Below are 26,791 nucleotides of genomic sequence, written 5' to 3' on the forward strand. Positions count from 1 at the left end.
TGTCATAGTCTTTTTTCACTGAACAGGACCAAGTCTTTTAGGCAGTGATATTAGGTTCTGACCAAAATAACGCTCAGTTGCACTGTAATGATGGCGGCAGACCTCATAAGCACTAGATTGGGTTGGGGGTATTCCACTGTTGAGTAACATAGGGCACCAAACAGAGAAACAGAAATTATAAAGTGTGATAAGAAAGTGGAAGAACATTATATTTATCATAAAATGTAGAAGATGTTTTATTCCACTCTGGACTAACTATAATTTATTTACAACGTCTTTTTTTTTTTACAAAGTCCTTTTTTTTTTTTTGCATATGTCTCTACCAATTATCTGACTGAATTTATTACCCATTTTTCTTGTCAACATGATTCAAGCTCTGAGCATCTTTGTACATTTATTTTTGTAGGTATTGGTCAATATTATATTAAATTCCAATAACACATGCATACAAGTTTTGCTGCATCTCTGTATTTCTTGCTGTTCTGTATATTTGGAGTGGTTTTACTGTAGAAAAATAAAACACTGCCTCATCTCTTGCAGCCTTAATCAGGTTTTTCTCCTGGATTGAGCTGTGTTAAGATCCATTCATCTCCCCTAAAGATCTAAACTAGTTTGCCCTACCCTTCTTTGCATCACCATAACATGGTAGTGCCACAACCATTTAAGTTATATTTTTTTCATACACTGCTTTCTGCATGCAAACCAAAAAGGTCAAACTTGTTTGCATCCAGAAAGTTTAACTTTTGTTTTTAACCAGAGTATTTTTGCACACTGGGAATACGCCCTCTTATTAATAGATTTCAGCAGGTTCTGTTGTGTCGCTCATCCATGAAAAACTGCATGAGAAAAAATAGGTTTGAAAACCAATGTTCCTACCTGAACTGTGTATCTGTAGCTCATGCAGGGTGACTCGGCTGCTTCTCTGGTCTTTGCCCACCATGTTTGTTTTAGTTGACAGATGTGTCTTGGTAAGTGTGAAGCTGTGCTATACCTTGGTTTTCATCAAACCTTTTCTTTTCACTTTTCACAAGTATTTGTTGAGTATTTAGTTTCACCACCTTAGACTTAGAGAACTTTTATTGTCTTCTTAAAGTGCAGCAGTGATCGAATGTAAACATTGTGGGGTAAAAAACATAGTGCAAAAAAGCATTGTTAAATATGGTGCAAATATGCAGTATTTTGGTTTGGTGTTAACAGTGTTATGCACAGTCTGTGACATGATTTAAATTTTTCTCAACAGTTCGGNGTGGAAGTTCGGAGTGATGTAATGATATTAGTCTAGTTTCCTGCTAGCGGATGCTAATATTCTCTATAGTTTGGATATGGCCTCTACGGCCACCGTCAACAACCCTGAAAAGGACAAAAAAATAACGGTAGGGAAGTAGGGAAGTCCTGGCGGGTTGCTGAAGGCCCTGCTCCGTCTGTTTCACTTGTTTTGTCCTTAAACAAGACACTTAATCAGCCAAGACCGGTTGGTCCTGATTGTATAGCAGCCCCACTTTGGTTAGCTGTGGCCACAATGTACCACCATAATCTTGTGAAGAATATGTGGATAACTGATTGTTGAGCGAAAGTTTCCCACCAAGTCTGTTCTAGAAGTTTTGCACTTTATTAATGTAGAGTGGAGGCTTGAGCTTGTCTAAAACACTAAACATTTAATGCACCTATCCTGTCCTTTTTTCAGCCACACCCTAAGCAAATTTCAGTGAGGTTAAAATATAATTAATTTGTCTATTTCCTGATTTGTAACTTTAGATTTGCCACCCTGTAGTGAGATGTAATTAGAGCCATTCACTGTTTTTGTAAATGCATAAGAACAAAGGTATAGCCTACTGGACAGTTTGCCAAGATTAATTGGGTAAGAGTCTTCTATCAAAGTGAAGAATGAAACCAACTAAAGACTTTTGAGAAGGAAATTGTACGTAACACCAGCCTTGTTAAGATGCTTCAGGATTCATTTTCCTTTTAGGAGGGACCTTGCTGATCTTCTTTGGGTCATTCTCCTGTTGCTTAACCCAAATGCACTTGCATTGAACTGATGATGGGAAATTTTCCTTTGAGATTTTTCTGGTGATGGTCCCATTGATCACAGCATGCAGTATGTAGGTCATGACGAGCAAAACTATCTCAGCCATGTTTTTGTGACAGACTGGTCCTCTCGCTATATTTTTGCATCATATATAAATGGAAGCTCTCATAGGAAGGCCCCATCTTACCCATTTCTTTCTCATTGTTGATTCCTAAATACTAGGCTTTAGTGAGCCAAGTGAAACCTACAGTGCTTTACGTATGAATCTCAATTCTTTAGTCTAAGTAAATTTAGTCTTGATGAGTTGTTGATGTGTGACTAAGTGGTATGGTGGAAACCTTTGGAAAGGCATGCTTTTGTGGCATGTTTTCTCCAGTTAGAGATAATTTTTCCGACTGTGGTTCACTAAAGAGCATAAAGAATAATGGCTTCTTAAACCTTTCTAGACTGATACTTGTTTTCTCTAATTGAATTTCCTTGGCGCATTGATGGTGTACTTCCTTTTTTTTTATCCTGTAGCTGGCGGGTTGTCCGTTCCAAGCCCAACTTCATCGGCGTCTGCCATCACCCTTGTCTATCTTGCCTGCTATTGGTGGTCAGAGGGCCTGTTAGTGTCAACTGCATGGCAGCCTCACTTCTGTGTGTATGAGATGTGGCTACATACTACTGTAGCTTACCACCATCAGTGTGTAAATGCTGTAAATGGGTGGACTGCTGAATGGAGTGTAATGCGCTTTGGGGTCCTGGGACTAGATAAAGCGTTAAAAAAGGCAATTTGCTTTATAAATAATTTATTCAGAAAGGTACTGTTTAATTAATTTCCCAATTCCACAGGTCAAGCAGTATACAGGCTTGGATGTGGTTACTGAAATAAACCAAGCGTATGTGGCTAATATCAGCTCATCTATGATTAAATGACTATGCTTTAATAAAAAAATGAAGAAGCCATATGAAGACTGCGTTTGTATTAACTTAGCTTATCTTTTTCTGAATGTAAAGTTTGCTCAATGATCTTAAATGATCTTAAACCTTTAGGAGTTTGAACCCAACTTGGGCATAAAATTAATTAAAAAAGATAAAACGAAAAAATCAACATTGGATGCAGAACCAAGAGCAATCAACAAGAAGTTTCACTTTACTGGGATTTACATATAAGACAACCTTGCAAATATTAAAGGTCTTATGTTATGTTAGAAGGTGAGCAGAATGGATTCATTTTAAGCTGATCTGATAAAATCACTACATAGTACTTTTTGCACAAGGAGAAACATACAAGGAAAACCATATTACATTCAGCACAAACTGTACTTAAGCTCAGGAATAGAAGACAATGTTCTTATAGTTTTATGCAAATTAACGTTTCTTTCTTAGCAAGTTAATAATTATAGCTTATTCACCGATCTCAATCTTTCAGTGGATAATTAAACTATTGAAAATATGTAAATGGACCACAAATTACAGAAATAATCCTCACGCTGGAGACTTGAGGACACTCCCTTCTACACTTCCCTTAACATTCTTCAAGATCCTGGGTGTGTTCGCTATGATGGAGTGGTTTCAACTGGGGTTTGAACAGGGACCTCCCAATTTCATCACCTGTGAAAGATGAACACACCCTTACAACTAAGTGAGTGCATGCCAAGCACTGAAACATCTGCTGTAGGGACACACAACAGAATGTGGTTAATCTGCAGACAGAGATATGTAAAACTTAGTTAACACAACAATGAGTAGCCTGTGTGATGAAACCATCTCTTAGACTAACACGTTCAACTGCATTTCAGAGTCACTGCAGAAAGCGATTTCACACGGTAGCAGGACTCTTTGCATGCAGCCTGTTGCCATGCAAGAACCTTTTCAATTAACTCCACGTTTATTGATAAACACTTATTACTTTGTAATAATGGATGTTAACACTTTGGTTTTCATCTAAACATTCACACCAAGCATGCATAGCTATCCTTCCTTGTTTGGGCATTTCAATAGATTCAGTTCAATATGGACTTTCAGGCTTCATTTAGTCCAACTTTAGTTCTTTGGTAAAGTTCCTCAGTGTCGCCTTTATTGAAAGAGATCAAACAGATAACAAAAAATGTCCCGCACCTCTCCACAGCCAGAGCCAAGTATGGGAACCTTGGCCAATGCTGCAATTTATCATGACTCACTCTTTGTCAGACGAGAACGATCATTAAATTTGTCTGGCCAAGTAAAAACCTAGCAACTAAGGCATTGCTTGTGTGTGAGATAAAAAAAAAACATCTGCTTTGGTGTGATGTCATATGTCTAACTCACTGGTTTCCTGTAACTGGATCTTTTAAAACAGTTGTGCTACAATGATCATTAACTCTGTGGGGGTGTGTTATGTGTGTGGTGAAGAGTCTTAGCAAAAGCTTTCACTACCCTGACAGAGATAGCTCACTGTGTGAAAAAAAAGCATTTTTGCATTTCATACAAAACCTTGGACATTGCATTGTCAGAGCTGCTGCCGTTGGACCAAAATTGTGGACCAAAGTTTTGTTGGTTTTTAGAGGTGAATGTTGCCATTGACCCTTACATTAGGGAGTGGTGGCCTAGTGGTTAAGGCATAGAGCTTCAAATCCTGATTGATGTTCTGAGTTTTAGCCAAACTCCCACAGACTGCCACTCTGGGTCCCTGAGCAAGACCTTTAACCCTACACTGCTCCTCTGGGCACCACACAATGGCAGCCCACTGCTCCCCAAGGGGATGGGTTAAAGGTGTAGTAGGAGATCTTTTCTGATGCATTTTTTTTACCATGTGGCTTGAAGATCTCCCCACAGCCGTGTAGCAATCAGTGAAATAGAAGGTCTGGAAGAAACTAAATTAAATGGACCCCACTACAGTGTGAAATCAATGAGTAACGCCCACCAATCTCAAAACACGGTCTGTGGTCCACTATTGGGTCCTGACACGTCAATCAGGGTTGTCTGCTTCTCCCTCTCCCCTGTGCACGTACCCGGACACATGAACTAATCGACATCCCATGCTCGTGCAGGCGTGAGGACTAGTGACGTTACGTGAACTCGGTCACGTTACCTAGTTCAAAGCCATGGTTTGTTATGTTGTTGTCTACTCGAGTCATAGGCACTCGGTCTCAGCTTGTTTTGTTCTCAACCTCGGAAACTTTCAAACACCTCGGTAGACAGCATGCGCGTTCATTTGTTTTGAAGGCGTGGTTTCGAGGTGTGGTCTGAGGGGACAGGCATGGATGTGTAATTTGAAAAATATAGCTGGCCGGAACAGTTTTTTCAAGATCTCCTACTGCACCTTTAAATGCAGAAGTAAATTTCTCTAATGAGAAATCAATACAGTTAAATTATTATTATTATTAAAGTCTTAGTGCATATCTAATTGGGTAAAGTGGATAAATTAACAAGGTTCTGCTGTGTCAGATCAAGGTATAATATCTGTCCACTGATGATATGTTCTCTTTTTTATTGTTTTATCATTTTTTTACATTTAAGAATCCGGGGACCATCTCCAAATGATTGTCCAAATGTGTTAAGTGCTGCCAAGTGGTGGGATAAGTCATACCCAATTTAATTGAATTTAGTTTGTTTACATAGCGCCATTTCACACACATGTCATATCAGGGCACTTTACATCCAGTCATCGACTTGTAAGATTTGTTCCTCCTGGATGAGCTTGAGCCAACAACTTTCACTTGCATTTTGTCATTGACTCTACAGCAATGCCTCACAACAAGCATACATGACAGTGTAGAGGAAATCTCCCTTTTAACAGGAAGAAACCTCCAGCAGAACCAGGCTCAGTGTGAGTGGCCATCTGCTGAGGCCAACTGGGGTTCAAGGAGACAGAAGCAGACATACATAAAGAAGCAAATATATAAAAGGTAACTGTCAACCAGCTTCACAGGCAGCTCCATCCAGGAAAGACACAGCCTAGGAGATGAGCCCCTGAGCCAGTTTTCTTGTCACAGGATGGAAGAGAGCACATACAGTACAGTTAGTCATAGTAAAAGAAATAGGACTACACTGAAAAACAAGCCAAGGTCCAACATCTATAAACGAAAGCATTGATGGCAGCAGCATGGCTGATATTTCTCTCCAGAATAGAGTCACAGCCGTATAGGAACAAACTATATGAAGCTACTGTGACAGGAAAAAGCAGGAAGAACACATAGGTATATGTGGGACTTAACAAATACTGCAGAATGGGAGAATAGAGATAGAATGAGGAAGAATAAGGAAAACTGGTCCCTACGTCCTCCTACAGTCTATACACATAGTAACATAAACATATAGAATAGCTCAGGATGAACAAACTATTTTGGTTGAGGTATGAGAAAGGTAGAGTGGCAGTATGGCCAAGCTAGAGCCAAGGAGAGTAGGTCAGGACATTGATTTTCAAGGTGCATAGTGCTCATCCAATGCCAGATGAAACACAGTTCACCCGTGAGTGTTCCCGTCAGACTGGCAGTGTTGTGTTTTGACTCCGGGTGCAAACCAACAGACCGTTGTACAGAGCTACAAACTATGTAGTGTCCTGCACGGTTTTTGGAATAGTGTCAGAATTGTGCCAGGTGTTGTGGACGGCACTACAGCCAGAGTTTCTGCCATTTGGTACCAAACAGGAAATATGCAAAGTGTAAAGCGGATGTAGAATTGACCAATCAGAGGCTTCCTTTAAACCCGCCTTAACAGAGCTTTATCTTCCACTTCATTGAACACAACTGTTTGTACTGTATTCCAAGTGCTCTTTGAGTCTTATCCCTCTTGGAATCAAATATTTTTTGCACCTATTCACAGTGTATCAGGGAAAGATTTTTATACAATATATGATAGAAACTATGTTAAAGAAAATAAGACACAGCCCCAACGTACACTATGGAGTGGTTTATAACAGGGTGAGGCCAGTTGCAGGTGTTTCCATAAGAACTTTTTGTGAAGTTTGCAGAATATTTGTGATATAAAGCAAGATTGTAAAAGTGAGTCACAAAAAAAAAAAAGCACGGCTGAAAATGCACCGTATGTCCGACATCTTGCCTCATCAGCACCTCCGTTGTCCCTCCGCATACAGATACTGGAAAGTTTAAGTAATATTTAGCAAATGCTTCTCTGGCAAATGTGCTGAAAGTTAGGTCAACATCTGGAGGAAATTCTCTTATGGTCTTTCCTGAAAGAAAACTCTAGAAGAAAAGGAGGAAAGTGTTAAAAAAAACAGTGGGTTGTTTGTAGAAACTTGGCTAACTGGGTGATTGCAAACCTCTCCCTTTTTTTAGAGTTTGGTAATAATTAGAAAAAAAGAGTTACCATGATCAGAAATCATGATATGGCTGCTTTTAGCATGTTTTAATTGGGCATTTGCCTTTTTTTTTTAGAATTTCTATAGTTGCAAGATTTAGCTATTAACATTCAAGATTTCCTAGCCAACTTGGTTAAAAATAAGCAGAGTATACAAAAACTAATGTTTTTGAAGTAAAATTTTAGGGGAAGCATATTTAAGCAGTAGAGGAGCCCTCATTTTCTGTTACAGGAAGGGCTGCATTCTCGTTTATCCTAAATGAATAGCTACTACATGTAAAACCCACTAAATACACTTCAGGTTCACTGAAACAGACAAGCTTTTACAATCGACCCAAAAGAGAAAAAAAAAGTTGCAAAGGTGTGGTTACGTAGTAGCTGGTCAGTCAACACAGCGGCTGATTATACTCTCATAAGCAGTGAAACCTGTTTGATGTTGCAACTGGGTGTCCTATTCTTAAGGTCTTAAAAACAATCATACTCACCATTTGTTAAAGATTCAGACTGAAACGTACTTGTAAGCATTCAACTTTCACATTTCCCAGGGTTGAGGAAGTATTAAATCTTATACCGCTACCTGTATGATAAAGTAACATAAAGCAATAACACAACACCTGACTGAGTGTAATGTTAATAAAAATGGCACACACTTACACAGAGGATATTCCTTTCACACATTTCAGAGACATATGTTGGTGTTTGCACTGCCTAGCAACCACCAGGCTGTCTGTGCTCTCATAATCTCTGTAATTCCTTTATTGTGGTTTATGGTGTTTCTCTATGTGTGTTTTGTTCATAGGTAACCAAGACGTGACTGGACAGTAATTTATTGGGACACTTCTGTTACTGTTGGGGCCAAATTCAGGAACTTTTTTTCCTTAAGGGATTTCTTTACTTTACCCTTCATTTAGGATCGCAAAAGAAAAACAACTTCCTGATCAATTGGGGGGAAATGCATAAAAAAAAAGAAAAAAAAAAGGTTTAGAGCTCTGTGAGTTCATTGGGGTAGTTTCTTCCCTCTATGGTAAGTGAATAGAAGTTAGTGTGATTTAAAATTTGGTAAATAGGATGGATTTCATATTTATTTTTCATCAAGTTTTCAGCAAATGTTTTTTGAACACACTGCTTAACACATGCCTGCTTTCTGGCTTGTTTGAACAGGTAGAGGGAAAGGTACAGTAGAACGTGTCTTGGAGCCACCCACTCTTTAAGTCTCATTCTTCCAGGATGCAAGCTTGATAGTAGGAAATTATTAACTTGTCCTACCCTTCGTTCTGCCAACAGGATGCCAGCAGTTTGCTGCTTATCAGCAATTGTTTTACTAAATAAAAACCTTTGTTTAAAGTTACCGCTTTTGATAACTTGCATACCCCTTACAGATCCCCAAACCCATCCCTCAGTGAGGTTTAGAAGCACAGGATTTAAATCCAGCCATTCATGAAAGATCCTGCTACATGGCTGTACTTCTTATTTTGGCAATTGACCAATTAGATGACTACTTGAATGATATATTAAAAAGTCAATTGAAAAGTTAATAATCCTAGTTATATTTAGGTTTATAAACTAAAAAATGTAAGTACCAGTATCAGCATTAATGCCTCTAAGGTTATGTTGGACCAATCAAATGTGTTTCTTTCACTCTCAGAGTGTTTCTCATGAATTTCTTATAGAAGCACCATTGTTATTTATTTTTATATATGTTCGGGCAAGTTGACATTTCTTGTTATTATGTATATTGACATTCATTTTGCCATCAAAGTATCCATATTTTTTTAATGTTACAAAGGTAATAAGGTCTTGTCCTGGAAATTTAGATTTTCAAAGTTTTTCACTGAGTGCCCCAGAAAGGGTTAAGGGTAGTTAAAACCGAACTTTAAAGAAATAGTAAAATTTGTAATGTCTGTTTGTAACAGTGTAATGTCTGCTGTCTGTTTTTCAAAGCTAAAACGACAGATAAAGTGAACACCCTGTTGACGAGGAATAAAAAAAAGTAAAGGAAAACCTAGGAGAACTTACTATGTTCTGAAGTGCCAGTGTAGTTAAAGGTATTTTAAAACTCTTTTCTGTTGAATTTGAATTTGTTGCTTAATTATATTCTGTTTTAGTTCAGGCCATCTCCCAGGCTTTATAAGCAGGCCTCAAACTTGTTGACAGTGCTAGATTATTGAAAGCTCTCGGCTTGTAAATGTCCAGCTTTCCTTCTCAGCCTGAATATCTGATTCTGACCCTGTTTCTGCCTCACAGCTTCCTTACTCTTGCTGGAACGTATAAAGCCTTTTGATCTCTAGACATTGACCTTGTTTCAGCCTCCTCACCCCTTGTATGTGATCCTGATTCTGCCTCCATGTGTCTGACCCCTCTCTCTGGGCCCTGACTCCAGGTTTTAGTCTCCTCCTTTGATCCTTCTGCTCAACTCATTTTTATTGGATCAGAACCTGTTTATGTTCCTGGACCCAGTCTCTCCCTTGGAAATTTGAAATTTCCTGTGACAGTGACATCACTGCCGGCCCATGCCTCTGTCTGAGATTTCCTAAAGGGAGCCCACTTCTACTCCCCTTTCCTCCCTTGGGATTTTTTTCTGAATTTTCTCCATTAAAACCTAAGGATATTTCAGCCACTAACGTGATCTCTCCTCTCCAAAGATTCGTGACCCCGATGCTGATGTTTTCCCTGCTTTGCTTGCAGAGCTCAGTGAATAGAGCTTTTAACAGCCTACCACTGCTTCTGGTTAAATTTTGGGTCCTTGGTCTGATACTTTACACAATGATATTTATGATAATTAAAAACATAGACTAGTTTGTGTGTGTTACCTTTTCATTTTAAACATGTGCAAAACTGCATGGCACTTCTAAATGTCGATTATCTGAAAAGCAGGCAGTAAAGCATGATTCATCAATCAGTCATCATTTATCACTCTCTAAAGTTATGCTCTCTCTGCTTCTTCCCATAGTAGCTTCGGCTCGTCTGTTCCTGTTTGGCTGTGACACCATCCTGGAGAGAAATATGAGCTTTGCTGCTGCCATCAACACCTTTGTTTATAGATGTTGGAGATCTGACAAATTTTCAGTGTAGTCCTATTTGTCTCACTGTGACTGGCTGGATGTGCTCTCTTAATCCTCTGACATGGGAGCTGGCTCAGAGCTCGTCTGCCTCGCTGTGTGTTTCCTGGATGGGGCCGCCTTTTACTGTTGCTCTTTGTATAATATATATATATATACATCCAGGCCCACAGTGTTTTACAACTAAACCCTAAAACCCTAAAAAGAACACCTTTTTCCAAACATCTGCCGTGATCACTGGGTTGCCTATCACAAATTACAATTGTGACTTTTAGTGACTTTCCTTAACGGTTATGTGGAGGATTTTCACAAATTTTTTAAGGCCCGCCACCTCCACTTTTAAAAAAAATGTGTGTGCGAGAGCATGCAAGAGCCCATTTCTCCTCGTGCACACTCTGTCTAAAAGTAGTTTTTCTCATAGCTCATACAAGCTTACTGTGCCAGAACGTCCTCCCTAACACCTAAATTCCTCAATCACTAGCAAGGACTTTATAAAGAACTCACTTAACTGACCGTTCGGACAGATGATCACTTTTTACTCAGTTGGTCACGCAACTCCTTTTCAGCACACAATGCCTGCGCCATCTTTGTTATTAGTCGCTGCTGTCGGTTAGCGACAGCCTCTGGCAACAGTGGGGCCGCCGTGGCAGCAAATCCCATAATGCTTTGCAAGGGGAGCTTACCTGGATACATCTGCCTCTTCTGAGGCCGGTCTTTTCTTCTTATACACTTCGTAGACAATTTTTCTCTTATGACCCTCGGCCATTTTCAAAGAACCGCAGTGAGAAAGGTGAGCTTCAATGACTGTCGGAAACCATAGCTCCCCACAGATAGGTATACGTCTCCAGAAAAATACAGCTAACGGGACAAGTTCAAAGAACGGTCTTACGTAAACACATCACCAGAATGATTGACAATTATGAGGACCACTTATTTAGATGATCCACCTGGAAAACAAAGATCGTCCTCTATACCTTTAAACAGCTTTTTTTGACTTTCTTTTTGCCAGTTGCCATTTGCAATATTTTTGGTTTGGTTAAAAAAAAAGAATGAAAAATGATATCTTTCCTTCCATTTTTACAGTTATACTGTACGCAACTTCATTGTTCTGCCCTATGTAATGTTTTATACGGTTTGCGATTATAATTCTGCAAAATGTGAAAAGGTGAAAATATTTTGTGTTTATTATGTTGTGTTTGTTTGTATGCAAATACTGATCTACAATTTGCTTTAATTAATGCTTATTATGTCTATGCATGATTTTTCCAATGCTTGGGATTTTTCCGTTGCATGTTAAGCTTGAGTTGCACAATTTAAGCCTAACTCCTCAAGCCTTACAATTGCCCTATATAGTTGAAAGCTAACCCCCTGCAGCGGTGAATCAGTGCAGACTCATCAAATAGAAACCCTGTCTTATGATGCTTCTCATTTTTGGCATTGATTTCATTTTTTATGTATTGATATCATGTAGTACAACGCGAAGGGCCTATAACATCCAGTCATTAAGCAGCTAACATAAAATTTAACCTTCATCTGCAACTGACTGGCAGCAATAAATAGTAAATGGCATCAGGTAGACATGTTGGTTCATGAGCTTTTTCCTGCGGTGGGATGATTTAGTCGTATAAACTGTCAGGATTAATTGTCTAAGTACACCAAACCTTTACCAGAGGCAATACATTCAATTGGTACAATTTGTCACACTTAAAACTTGTCTGTGTGATATTTAAGGATAATCCCTGCAACACAGCCAAAGGGATTCAAACCAAAAAAGAAAAAGAGGGTAAAGAAAAAAAAGAAGTTGTATTCCTCGGCTTGAGAAACAGGTTGGAATTCTACTGCAGGTTTGGGGTGGAGACGACCAACACCCGATAGATCAGATTCTGCACATCCAGAAGATGTTATGTATCTGTGCATGCCTTGATCAGGTGTCTTTCTTGTCCTTCAAACACACTGAATGAAAGAATTTACTGCATTAATAGTTTGACTCTTCCATTGATACTCTGCAGAGGACGGCATTTTCCCTGCAAGCAAAAGGTTCATAATGTTCCAACATGGAAACAGGTTGGACAAGAGAATGAAATGCTGCGCTGACGTGATCAAATCTAAAAAAAAAGTAATCAAAATAGAAAATAGCTAAGGTGCATATGAAAAAAAAAAAGCAAAAACAAGTTTTATCAGAAAAAATTAAAAACAGTAAGGTAGGCTGTAGGTCATTAAAGCATAAAAACACCTTTTGCATTTTTCAATTAAGATCCCAATTTAAAGATGCAGTGCAAACTGAACAAGGCTGAAAGTAACTTGATAATTTTTTCTCACCATACTACCTGAGGATTAGTTTGAAGTAGTTTAGAAAGCACTTAACTTAGCACATCCTGCAAATAAGAACTCTTAAAGCGTTAGAGTAGTAAACTGACCGTATAAAACATGTTTTGCATTGTCTCAATTGCTGCACGAAAGGAACAAAATGCTGCATATAATTCTATCTAAACAACAACAGGGAAAGGATCTGTCTGGAACAGATTAATATGTTACCGTCGCAAGCTGAAAAGTTAAATTGGACTAAACAAATTAAGGTGTGATAGCCAGAATGTCACTTTGTGTTATTCACACCTAGTTGCACCCCTCTTAACCATTCCAAGCATTTAGTGTTTGGTTTCTGACAAATATGGAAAGCTTGCTGTTTTAACAATGCCGACTGATCACAAAGGGGCTCTGTGGTATAACTGCACTGTCATCTGTCATTTTCCACTAACACTAACTGAAGGTATTTAGCCCCTGCAGACATGGGGGGCAGAGTCTCTCTGGTCAAACCACATCTGACAACAGGACTGACTTGTCAGCTGCATCAGCACAGCACCAATTATGCTTCTTATCTTTTGTGTGATCTGACAGGGCGTGCCTCCATACTGTAGCTGTTAAAAGGTCCTAATGGTAAGGAAGATATACGATGATATTGAGTTTTCAATCAAGTTAAAAAAAATGTCATCAAGCTACTTTTACAGCTGCTCAGTCTCCTGTAATTTTGCTAATGTAATCTGCAAGTAGGTAACCTATGCATCTATGCTTTACTCTTTATCTTTGTTATTTGGAGATGCATAAATAGAAGCTGCATAGGTTTCATTTGTGTAGTTTTCTCATGCATACCTTTTTACCTTAAGAATGCAGAGGTGTGTCAGTTAAATGCTTCTGTGTTTGCATAACCTAATAAAAAAAGAAGAACAAAAAAAACATAGAGATAGTCTTTTATTCTGGAATATTCACTTTCAGCCTTAACCTGTATCTGTAAATCACCCTTTATAAGAGCTTTGATATCAGTGGAAGGATTAATGATGAGAAAAAAAGCCTTTCTCCTCTATATGTTAAGTTCACATGCAGACTAAAATCTGATTTACCTTATGATGCTCTGCACGTCTGGCTGCACATTCACAGATGCATTTCTGTGGTCAGTAGCAAATCCTATCCATTTAAGATTAAGGCTGGAGTTCCTATCAGGTTTGTTTTGGAAAATGCAATCGCACAGTTTTGCACCAGAAAGCTAATTTATTAGATGCAATCCAAGTTCCATTGTTTGTTTTCTCACAATTCAGATGTTTGCTCATATATATATTGCTTCAAAGATAGACCAATCCAAAGTGCACTTTTGTCTGGCAGAAGATAACACTTGGTTCTCACTGGCCACCTTCCATATCTGCTTTGTCATTCCTTGCAAATTTTGCCTTGGGGAAATCCACAAAGGGTGTGTTGAGGAATCAGTTCATACATCCAGGCAGCCCCTTCTCTTATTTTGAAAGGTACTGACTTCCTGCTATCCTCATTTGGTCTCTGGAAATTGACAGAAATAAACTCAGTGTAAAGGAGACATCTGAAAAGTTGGTATTCTTTTTTTTTTTATTTACCAATATACCACTGAATAAAATCCAGTTTGAGCAATTTCTTTCAGAAGGCATCTAACTGGTACCTAGAGTCCACTTGTCTGCCGTTTCTTCCCAGTATAAACCCAGTTGATCAGGATAGGCTGGCAAGGTCTGTTTGCGAACTTTACTGAACAAAGAGTGTCATGAAAACCACAGAATGTGACAGACAGGTCAGGGATAAAGCAGTGCCAAAGTTTTATTGGACTGTTTTTTTGTTTTTTTTAAATAACAAATATGTCAAGCTTCAAACATGACAAAATAGATTGCCCAAACAGTCCAAAAAAATAGAAAAGAGGATGACTGTACTGCAAATCTACCAATTAGAAAGCCAATCATTATGAGAAGTAGCCCACAGGCCCAAAGTAACTGTGAAGAGCTGCAAAAGTCTACAACTCAGATGGAAGGATCTGTTAAACTAGATAATTTTCAAATGTAGACTTTATGACAGGGTGAAAAAAAGCAAAAGTTTTATTGAAAGGAAGCAACAAACAGTTGAAATAAACTTTCTGCACTGCTATTTAGGCTGGAAAGTTCAAATGAAGCATCACCCTGAGTGTGCTGTTTCCATAGTGATACATGTTTGGTCCAGAAATATTACAGCGTGCAAACAAAACATAATTGTATCTTCTACAATGACATTCCAGCTTCTTCTTCCCATGCTGGAGTCCTTTTTTAGCAATGATGTTAAAGATGCTTGGAGTACATGGGATGATGGATGAATGCAGATGCTGCAAATTTTTTTGCTGCCATAGTAGCGTTTCAACAAAACCTCCTCCCTTAACATACAGCCAGCACTAAAATGTATGCTATGGATTACATTTTTCTGGGCCCTAAAAAAATTCAGCCCTAAATTCCTTTGAAAACCTTTTGTGCTAATGTTTAGCATAAACTAAAATAAATATAGATTTTAAGCTTTAATGTGACAAGATTCTGCGTTTGTTTCTAAACACTGTTTTTTTTATCAGCTTCTGCCCGAAGCCTTCAGGTTAAACCTAGATCTGGTAAATCTTCATGACTAAGCATAGTGTTACTACATTACAAACTCTACAACCTCTTAGTGAAACAGACAGAAAGGCGTTAACTCTTTCTTTCTCATTCAGGCGTGGATATATTTGCTCTGTAGAGAATTCCTGTATACACTGCAGCTCCACAGAGGCACATTGTATACAATGGGCACCATAAGGGTAAAACAGATACCTTACAATCTACAAAACCTTTGGCTTAAAGTGAAATATCTTTAATATTGTTTACTTCGCTTTACCTTATAATTATTCAAATTTGTTTGAGAACTTCTCTCTTTCTACTTCTAACTGAGCCGTAAATACATCAAAAACAACTCTCACTATCAGTTCAGAGTAACCAAAACTAGTAATTCTAAGTTAAGTATAGTTGTAGCAAGGTGGAGTTTGCACAATGTAAGTTTAGCATATGAGTGTGTGTGAAGTAGAACGCTTTTTCGAATGGGCAGAACACACAACAGTTAGAAAAGCTGCTGAGTGAATGAATGACTCACGTTGCTAAACAAAAAGTATGATTCAATATTTGCAAGGAGATGCAAGATTCTGAATGCAGAACTTGATTTATCAATGGGCGTACAAAGCAGAACCCCAACAGGTACTGTCAGTAAGTGTTAGTCAAACTAGGCAAGTTTGGATGAAAGATTATAAATACGTTTGGAACTGTTTTATGCCCAGTCTCCCTGTTTTAGGGGGTAAATATTAGACGCAACAGTATCAGAACTATATATATATATATATGTTACTGTTTATCTTGACTAATTTTGCACATTTTGTTCTCTATGTTTTATTGTTACGTGCAATAAAACATGGTTCAGCTCTTGCTTTAACACCTCGATTCCAGTGTCATTATCAGCCAACCTCAGTTTACTTTGTAATTGCCTCACCTGCAGTGCATTGAATTTTTTTTTTGTTTATTTAATTTGTGGGTCTTAGGGACCTGGTGTTGCATCCTCTACTTATTTAGACTTCAATGAGTTTCTCATTGTCTTCCTTAATGCTTTTGTATGAAAATAATAACTTATTATGAATATTTTCCAATGGGTCACCATCATTTGCATATTTGTAGATCAAGTATTTTTAGAAGGGGATTTATTCACTTTAGGAAATAACCAGGAAATATCATGCTCGGGTCCAGCAACGATGAACATGGATGATTTGATTTGCATGTCTGATTATTCCTGTAGCAACCTTTATCAAGGAATCAGCTGCTGGTTTTACACAAAATTGTTCAAACAAAGAGTATAACAAGCATATCTAAATATTCTGGATGATCTGTCTAAGCTCCAAAGTTTCACTCTGCTTTTCATGTGCTACTGTTCCAAATGCTACTGGAAATTCCTACTTAGGAGTCTTCAACTCCTCCAACCACCCCAGCTACACCCTTGGCCTTCACGATTAAAGATCCTCTCCTCAACGCACGACTTACTGAAGAAATGTGAATAGGCAGAAATGAGCTCATCGCTCCATTCACTGGCTCTGCTGTGGAAATGTACCCTGTATATAAACTGTAAACATTGCATCCTATTAAACAACTTCTTTCTGTTGGAGTCATTTTCAATTTCTGCAGCCAACTAAAACAGATGCTATACGTCACACTTGCTTATTAGCTCACAGCACTCCAAAGATTTATGTACTTTTGAAAAAGCCTACTAGAAATTACAGGTAAGGATTCTACAGTGTACTAACCTCATAAATCTTGTTTTTAAGATTAACAATTGTCCTTTAACCAAACATCCATGTTTTTGGGAGGAAGCCAAAGTATTCCTAGGGAAGATACATCTGTATACTGTAAGTTATTATTACATTAGGCCTTTTCCATTTGAAGTTTAGACACACAATGGGTGGGAAAAACAACGAAAGCTTATAACAAGAAAAAAAACACTTAATAAAATAAAAGGAATCAGAATCAAAAGAGGACTTGTGCACTTTATTTTTATTTTTTATCATCTTTGTGTAATCATTTGACTTTTTTTACTTGTTCTCTATTGTTCAGTACAATGAAAAAAGAAAGTAACCGTCTGACAGTGAGTGTGTCCGTTTCTTTCTCATTGTGTTAGTAATTTGATCATCTGGTGACCCATCGGGCGTGCCCGGCTGTATTCATGTGTGAAGGCATCTTTCACAAGACCTTTTTTATTCCTGTAAGTTTTGCCTCCTTAGATGAAAAAAATACTTATTTTTAGCTGTTGGTGTCATCTTAGGTCAGATTGAAATACTGCTGCCAATATGTTCCCTCTGCGGACTACGTGCCCTCTCTGTGGTGTCATTTTTGCTCGATTAGGTCATTGTTTTTTTGTTCAAACGCGAACATGCTTGCATCTGTCCCTGTGTGTGTCAGTGTTGTATTAAGAAAGCTAAAAGGTGGGTGGGATAAAGGACGTTTTCTCTTTCAGAATACATGGGAGGTTGTCTAACGTCGGGTGGGGCGCCATCACCCATTATCATGTCCGAACCTGTTCCTTGATTTACGTATTGTGTTTCCTTTTTACTGGAAGTGAGATGGTTTCTGCTCCTGAATCCTGAATTTCATTTGATCACATTTGCCCAACCCCTGATTCACAAGTGTCATGTTTCTGCAGAAATTAGCCTACATGTTTGATAACTTGTTATTACATGTTTTAAGAGATATCACCCTTAAAAGATGTGATAAAAACATACGACCAATTGTTGAGGTTGGTTCAAACAGAAACTCCTGAAGGTGACATGCAGCAGAGGCAAAGACAAGCTGGGACTCATCAGGTGTTTTCAGGAAAAGAAAAAACATTGATTGCATCCTTCGCATCAATTCATTAAGGTTTCTCTTTCTGTTTGTGTTAGCAGTTAACTGGCTTGTGTGTTTGGATTTGTTTTTGTTACCCTGTGGGGACAGTGTATGGGAAAATACGGTACATCGTGGGTACTTACATGTACTTGTGGAGACCACTTCACTGGTCTCCATGGAGGGAAGTTATCTCTATATGCATTGGTAATGGTTAGGTTTAGGGTTATTGTCTGGGTTAGAGCATAGGAAGGGGTCAAAGTGACTGAAATCTATTTAATCCGTGCAAATCAACATATTGTCCTCACTATATTAGCAAGATAAGAATATATTTGTTTTTGTGTTGCCAAAACATACTCTGATATTATGAAAATGCCACCATGCTTGATGCAAATGTTTTCATTTTTCTTTTCAGTGAAGTGGCACCAAGATAAAACATTTTTTAGTGCTTTTGCTGCAATGACTGAGAATAAAACTGAATGCTAAGTAATTATCCATTGCAGTGAAAACTGAGTTTGTTGCTGAAAAAGTTGTAAATTGTGTTTCATTATTGGATCTTGTGTTGCTTTTTAAATCAATGCAGAAAGAATCCAAATCTCATGACAGCTATGCTTTCTAGCATCGCCCTCTGCTGGCCTAAGAGTGCCAGTGCAATCTGATCACAGAGAAGTTAAAGGTGCAGTTTAAATCAAGGCTTAAAAACTCACCTGTTAAACACTGCTTACCTCCAGTGATTGCCCTAAGCTCTTTTAGTTTTTTGCAAAGGGATCTTGGGTGTTTTGAAGGACACTTTCAATAACATGTATGATGTTTTTCCTTTCCTACCCGAAATAGGGTTCTAGCTGTTGACCCCTTGAAAAGTGAAGGAATAGGAGATAGGAACAGGGAGTAGGAGCTACAATTTGAGGTATTCAGAGCAAGCATATGTCTTCCGGCTGGCCCTGGAATACCTCAGGCTTCCCTTAAAGTATGTAGAGGACATATCAGGGAAAAGGGAAGTCTGAGCATCTCTACTGAGACTGCTGACCCTTGACTCCCAGATAAGCAGAAGAATACAAATACAAGTAAAATTTATATATGCCCTCTATGTGAATCAATTTAAACAATAAGTTTTACCTTTTAAGTAAATTTAGCTTAGGCGGAAGTGCAACTGAAGAAACTCAACTACCTGCTCTCATCATCAGAGGCTCTCTGCCTCTTACGCAAACCAATTAGCTTTAAACCACACCTCCTCAAAGCCCAATCAGCATTCAGAATTCATCTTAAAAGGTCTTTAAATCCACATCTCAGTCTGCTACCAAGCCCTGTTCTCATACACCTGATTATGCATGTTAAAATAAAATTCTGCACTAATGTTTCCTGACGAGGTGTGAGCACCAAAGTTTTAAAATGATTGTATCAAATAAAGTTCTTCTAATTTTCTTTTGCTTTCCGTGTGATTATTCAGATTGAAATGACCTGTAATAAATTAACTTTTTAAGATATCAGAAAAAAGGCATGTTCATTAGAACATCACTTTATTTAAGGAGGAGCTAAAGAAGCAGACAATATGATGGGAAGATGTGCTTTATTTTAAATCACCTAGATCAAAACTGGAAATAAATCACATCACTATTCAGCTACAGCCTCAGCTTCAGGCTCCACCTTCTCCTCCTCCACCTTCTCTGCAGCAGGGAGTTCCTCTGCTGCTCCTTGATTTTCCTCCTCCTCCTTCTTCTCCTCAGCCTTGCTCACCACTGTTTCCGTCGTGGTCACTGTGGTCTTCACAGCTCTGCCTTCGAGGGCAGAGACTGAACCATTGCTTGACTTGATTGCATCAAAGGAAGAGCTGACATAGGACGGGATACGGGAAGTCTCCAGGTTGAAGGAGTTAAAGTTAAAGGCTATATATTAAGAAGAGAAAGGGGATTGAAATCAAAATCTTGTTGTTTGTCACTGTTTATTTTTATGATGCTACAACACAGACTTACAGGTCTGCTTGGAGACATTGGTCTTGATTCCTGTTGCTAACCTATAGAAGGCATAAGCAACAGAATAATAAATAAAAAACAACATCTAGTAGATGCAGTTATTATTTCCACAACAATAGGGCACGCATGTACTGACAGCAGCATATTACCTGGTCTCCTCTCCTTCCAGCAGTTTTTTATACGTTGCTATTTCAATGTCGAGAGCCAGCTTCACATTCATCAGTTCCTGGTACTGGCGGACCTGCAGGGCCATGTCCTGTTTGGCTCTCTGGAGAGCTTCCTCTAGCTCTCGGATCCGCAGCTTGGCATCCTTCACTGCCAGCTCGCCCCGCTCCTCAGCCTCAGCAATCTGAGCTTCCAAATTGGTCCTCTGTTGGGGGGGAGGCATATGTAGAGAGAGGGCCAGGAAACTTTGACTTATAGCCTTTATTAATTGTAACAGAGCAGCTTGAAATTTTGGGAAATAACCAGAATTGAAGGAATTTGAATCCAGAAGTACATTGAAGTGAAGAAAGCAGATTAGAAACACCTGAAATGTGAATCATCACCTGTGCTTTGACCATGTCAATTTCAGACTGAAGCCTCATTATTCTGCGGTTCATGTCGGCAATCTCAGCCCTGGTGGACTTCAGGTCGTTATCGTATTTTCCAGCTGAGTGTTGCATCTCTGCATACTGGAACAACAAGAGCCACACAACACAAGAAGCTGTTTCATTAAGTTCTTGTTCTCCTTTACATCTTTTTTGTCTGTTGCTTCTAAAAGGTAAAATACAAAGTTTGAAGCTAAGCAAGAGGCTTTTTTTAAAAATGGAAGAAATGACATGCAAACAGGAGTCCATTCTGCTGATTAAATACTGGCATTCCTGCTATCAGTTTTCTCAACGTTGAATAATGACCTTATCTGTATTAGATGAAGAAGAAAAGGTCGTTTGACTTTAATTCATGCCTCAAAAATTTTAAAAGTTCTGTTAAAAACACCACTAGTATTAATTTCTACATATAACCAAGCAAGGATGTTCATGGCTTATTTGAGCGATAAACAGAGGTAGTTTCTAATTTAAATATATTCATTCAAATGAACTCAAAAGACCTTTGTAGATTAAAGATTAAAATATTTAAAGATGTGGTCTGTGGCAGCGTGACTGAAAATGTTTCTGTTATCTGTTACTTGTAATGTACTACAGCCTGTTTTTAATAAGAAATTAAAAAGGTTAATTTCGGTAGAAGATTTTGTTACAAATAAAAAATCAGGATCTTTCGTTTATGAATAAAACTACCCATTTATTTCAATCATGTCATGCTGACAAATAAAACAATGCAAGTGCACAGTACTAGTTAGATGACAATTTAAATAATGAGGCATCACCTTGTTCTGGTACCAGGATTCTGCCTCCGCTCTGCTCTTGTTGGCGATGTCCTCATACTGCGCCCGCACCTCAGCGATAATGGCATCCATGTCAAGATTACGGCTGTTGTCCATCTCCACCACAACAGATATGTCCTTGATCTGAGTTTGCAATTCATTAATTTCCTACACACAATAACAAGATAATAAATAATGACATCAAAGTTAAACTTAGTGTTTGGCAGAGACTTTTTAGTGGAACTTTGTAGTAAGAAAAAGGTTTTAACTGCATCATAGATCTGTCTCAAGAACTCAATCTCATCCGAAAGCCCGTCCAATTTTGCCTCCAGCTCCACTTTGGCCATGTAGGCTGCATCTGTGTCCTTCAGATCATAACAAAATCAACATTTATTTAATGAATGAATGGTGCACAGATCAATGTATGTTTTTTTTTTTTAACTAACTTTGATCTAACCTTCTTCATCAGTACAAAGTTATTCTCACACTCGTTGCGTTTGTTGATCTCTTCCTCATACCTGAGAAAAGGAGTCAGAAACTTTCAGTTAGAATTTAAATGAACTTAATAAACATATCCCAAATCCTCTGCCTTTGAATATAACAAACTACAAACATTCAGACTTGTATAGTATATGACAAAATTCTATGGGCTAAATATGCGGGTAACTCGTTTTTTATTAAAATGGCCTATTTTTGTGTGTTGTGCTTGCAAAATTGTGTTCTAAGCAAAACAATTTATGTTGCTCTAAAAAAAAATATCAGATTTTTAACAGTGTATTTTTTTTGCACTCTAATAGCTTACATTACAATATCCCCTTGTTTTTGTGCTGTTAAACGCTTGCTCAAAAAAATGTCATTGAAAAAGTAGATATCAACAAGTTGTATGAAAATAAAGAGTAAACCCACTAGCTCTACATGAGCAGCGATTTCAAATTAGCATTAGCATGATTAGGACTGTAGTGTATGGTTCAGGTTAAATGTGTGTTTATAGACAAGGGCAAACATCTGTGAATGGAGCAAGTGAAATGCACAAAATATTATAAGTGATTCAGTGGATTTTAATGAATTTTTCTGCCTTAGACTCTGTATTGGCAAACGCTCCTTCATTTCCTGAATCAGTATGGAGCATCTTTTTTTTCCCATGTTATAAAACTTTAGGTTTATTTCCTAAAACTTGTATGAGGCTACGGTAAGTGGATTTTATGGAAGCAAATAAGGTTAAAAACTTGAAACTTTACATACTTGTTTTTGTAATCCTCCACCTGGCCAGTGGTCTGGTGCAGTTCAGATTCCAGTTTAAATTTTTCATTACCCAAGTTGTCCAGTTGCTTCCGAAGGTTGGCGATGTACGCCTCAAACATAGAGTCGATGTTTGACTTAGATGTGGTCTGCTCCTGCAGAAGCTTCCACTTGGTCTCAAGCATTTTATTTTGTTGTTCAAGGAAGCGTACCTGTAAAACCAAGAGATTTATAAATTTATAATAAAGTAAGAGATTGATGTTTGTTTTCTTTTTTTTAGCAACGTGAATTAAAAGAAGTGTAGATTCCTTAAATTTGGCACGTGGCTTTCTGTGAAACGGGTCCCTCAGAGGGGATCTAGATGGCAAAAAGGAGATCATCTGGCAGTTGTGCTCTGAACAAGTCTTTTTTTTTTTACCTGTGCACTAAATAGCATAATGGTGACAGTAGCATGATCCATTCCTGCACCACCATCGAGTTCAGAGACAATAGCTGTGACATGGAGGTTGATATAGAAGGAACAGAAGTAGGGGTGAAAAGGAAACCAATAACAAGTTTGACCCCTGAGAGACAACCAAAGATAGAACCACAGAGATAAGAAAGAAATACACATAGTTCTTGAGTTCAAAACTGTGTGGCCCTGTGTCCTAAGGGCCAAACATATCACTGGTTTTTAACTATCCTCACTCTGGGTGGAGTCCGGATACAGATGAGTCAACATGAGAAAGACACCCAATCCTATAGGTATTTTTATGCTTTCTCACACTGGCCTGACGAGCAAATGGAGTGTAAGCTTTGTTTTGTCCTCCAAGGAGAAAAATCAGGCTTCATTTGAAACCCCTGTGATTACAGAGTGCCTCCTTAAATACATACAACATAGAACAATGACAAATCACTGAGCAATCTAACATTTTTGAAGCCAAAAAGAAAAATGTGTTTGTAGAAACTACCTACATGTTTACTTTAGACGGTCTGAAAATAATCCATCCTTCTTTCAGCCTCACAAAACAGGCATTGTTTCTGCTGCTGCAAGGATATACTGACAGTCTTTTAAACATGCCTGTCTCTACGATAGTTTTTAACCTCCTTTAACTCCTTTCAGATTTTATTTGTGTAATCTGTAAATATTCAGGCTAAAAACTCTAACAGGGTCGTGTTTTAACCTTTGAAAGAACATAAAAGACACACCTGATACGTTGTCTGATTCTCTAAGGGTATTATTGTACGATATTTCTCTGATGTGTAAATAACTCCTGTGCAGAACAAGTAATATCCCCCAGATTTGTTTCACAATATTTGTTATAAAACTTCTTCTCCAAAGCAATCCTCTAAGGAGGATCACCTGTTTTGTTTGCAAACCACTCATTTCCTTTGTACTTCCTGAGTGCTTCATCTTTCCCAGCTGGACGGTCAACACAATGTGCGTTATATTGTTTCATATTTCTGCAGTGAATAAGAACTTCTTTTTTCTATTGGGTCCTGCTCTAACAGATTAGCTAGATGAATGGGATAAACTAAATAATGTAACTTGCATAGATAACTTTATTTATTGAATAGAGTCATTTGGATTGGACCTAATTAAGACATCATAGACTACAGAATGCACATTTTATAGAAAAAAAGAGATAACTGCCTGGGCTTGTGATGGCCCCAAAGTTTAGTGGGGGGAAAATGCCCTGACAGCTTGATACTGGGACCCACAATTTAATTTTTCCCTTTTTTTTCATAATTCCTGCTATTTGCTATAACACTGACCTTGTCGATGAAAGAAGCAAATCGGTTGTTGAGGGTCTTGATCTGCTCCTTTTCCTGGATACGGATGGCCTGGATGGTGGGGTCGAAATCCAGATTAAGGGGAGCCAGAAGGCTCTTGTTTACAGTCACAGCAGTGATTGGGGCCCCCATTTCACTGCCCATACCACCACCAAAACCTACATGGCCAAAATCGCCTCCACCCCCTCTCAGCCCAAACCCCCCAGCAGCACCACTGCTTCCAACTCCTCCATAGGAGGTGCGGACGGCGTAGTTCTGCCTGGCACTCCCTACGCCAAGGCCCCCATAGCCAGAGAATGAGCGGCTGCTGTATCCTTGGGAGGGGCCCCTGGAGGACGACACTGTGGAGAGGGTGGTGGTCTTCACAGCTCTGACAGACATGGTCACACTGGAGGTCTTTAGCACTGAGGTGGAGAGAGAGGAGAAGAGAAGAGACTCTGCAGAGGAGAAGAGTCGGACAGACAGAGCCTCCCTGGACCTCAGTGGTATTTATCAGAGGAGGGGAGGGACCCCACTGAGGTACGATTGGCTGGAGCAAAGAGTGGCAGAAGTGAGGCAATGTCAGGAAAGAAAATTACATCATGTTACACATTTACAGCAAATTAAAGACCCAAGGGCCACAAATGTCTCAACTGTTCTCTTCTAAAACACAAAAGGTCTATTGTTCTGATATTTTAATAGATGCTTTTTCCATACTTTTATTTTTGAATTTGCAGTTTTGGCCAAGTTTTAACTGTTTTCATTTTATACTAAAGAGTTGTATCTCAGAAAAAATGAATAATCAATCTTCTCTACTGCCCAACCTCATGTCATAGGTGTGGTATTGAAACTTGGGCTGGTAGGTGTAATGTCCCAGGTCCCTTCCTCTCACAGTTGTGGAAACAGCAGATTTACCTATTTGCTTGTCGCAGCTTATCCTCACCCCAAACAGACCCTGACAGACGCCAAAACACAAGCGCAGGATGGATAAATGCATCACACTGGATAGTTTATAAATGCATTTACAATTAGCCCACAGCATTACTCTAGAGTTCAGATACTCCAAGTTTATCATCAGGCAGAATTAATATGTTTACATAAAAATCCAGTGAGTGAATTCCTCCTCTATCTGCAAGATCATGAACAAACACGGTCAGTTCTTTTTGTTATCATCAGACCCCACCTTAGCCTTTACAGCCTTGCCTATAGAACGAATGACAAAGAAGCTTAGAAAACTTCTTTCCAGGCTCTCTCTAGTTCTTCCCTGAGCCCTTGGCGTTTCTGCATTTTCTCCTGTTATTTTTTCTTGATGCTTCCATCATCTGGGATGGCCACATCAATCACTACAGCTGTCCTCTGCTGTTTATCAATGATCACAATAACCGATTGATTGGCCTAAACTATTTTGTCTGTTTGCATGTGGAAGTCCCACAAGATCTTAGCTTGTTCAGTCTTCAAGGTGGCTCCCGTTTTGACCTGGGGGTCTCCAGCGTGTATTCTGCACAGACGTTTCAGTATACTATATCAGTAACTTGGTTATTTTATGTCATATCTTACACCTTGGTGGGAGATGTTGGATTGTTTCTGGGGCCTCTTTGTATATAGCCTGCACCTGGAATCTTGCCTATGTAAGGATTTTTTTTTTATTATTCTTTATGTGTTTTTTTCTATGCACCTAATATAGTAGACTTCAGTCTCTATGGCTTGGTATTCAAGGCCGGCTCCTGTGGGTCAGTGCTTCTGTGCTGTCCTTCAGCGCGGCCCCCTCTAGTCATTTGTAGAATTTTTTTCATATCAACCATCATGTCATCCATCTGACTGTAATACATCCTTTTCTCCTCCTGTTATGATTCTTCCACTTCTATTTCTTCCATCTTCTATTGTGTTAGACATTCACTGAGCGCTTCATCTCTTGGGGGGCCATCTTCCTGATGTATTCTTGGAGCCTGGATGTTTCATCTTCAAGTTTGGCCATGATGCTAATTATTCCTCTGACTCATGCTTTATATAAATTTATGTATCTTTATGCATCTATAAAAATAAAACTTTCCCACATCATAATGCAACCACCTACAGTTTTTATTGTATGAACCTTCTTTGCCCACCAGAAAAGGCTTTACTGTCTTCCCAGAGTGACTTACCGGTATGTCTGATCTTTCATCCATTTAGAGGGGAAGCTAAGTTACTTTTTTTTAGATGCTCCAAGTTCAGAGAACTTTATTTGTTATCACCCATTTTCTCAATAAGAAAATTCAAAGTCCTGTACGTGAACAGAGTGGAAGAAAAGAAAATCTAAAGAAAAGTGCTTTGCAGTGACCAGAGAATGGCAAAGAAACTTTTGACTAGAAACTTTGATGATGCTTCACCTGACAGTTTGATTAAACAAAACAAAGACACACAAA

General features: G+C 38.6%; 1 protein-coding gene across 1 annotated transcript; it reads right to left on the reverse strand.

The window, feature by feature from the left end:
• Positions 1-19,613: 19,613 nt before the first annotated feature.
• LOC107088464 (keratin, type II cytoskeletal 8-like) lies at positions 19,614-24,877 on the reverse strand. Its single transcript, XM_015380646.1, has 9 exons — positions 24,393-24,877; positions 22,641-22,849; positions 21,856-21,916; positions 21,668-21,763; positions 21,402-21,566; positions 20,584-20,709; positions 20,185-20,405; positions 20,036-20,076; positions 19,614-19,948 (listed from the first exon to the last, which is right to left on the reverse strand). The coding sequence occupies exons 1-9, from the start codon at positions 24,789-24,791 to the stop codon at positions 19,677-19,679; spliced, it is 1,590 nt and encodes a 529-aa protein (XP_015236132.1). The 5' UTR covers positions 24,792-24,877; the 3' UTR covers positions 19,614-19,676.
• Positions 24,878-26,791: the final 1,914 nt, after the last annotated feature.

This window comes from Cyprinodon variegatus, unplaced genomic scaffold (genome assembly GCF_000732505.1).
Source record: "Cyprinodon variegatus isolate N-32 unplaced genomic scaffold, C_variegatus-1.0 Scaffold219, whole genome shotgun sequence".
NCBI lineage: Eukaryota > Metazoa > Chordata > Actinopteri > Cyprinodontiformes > Cyprinodontidae > Cyprinodon > Cyprinodon variegatus.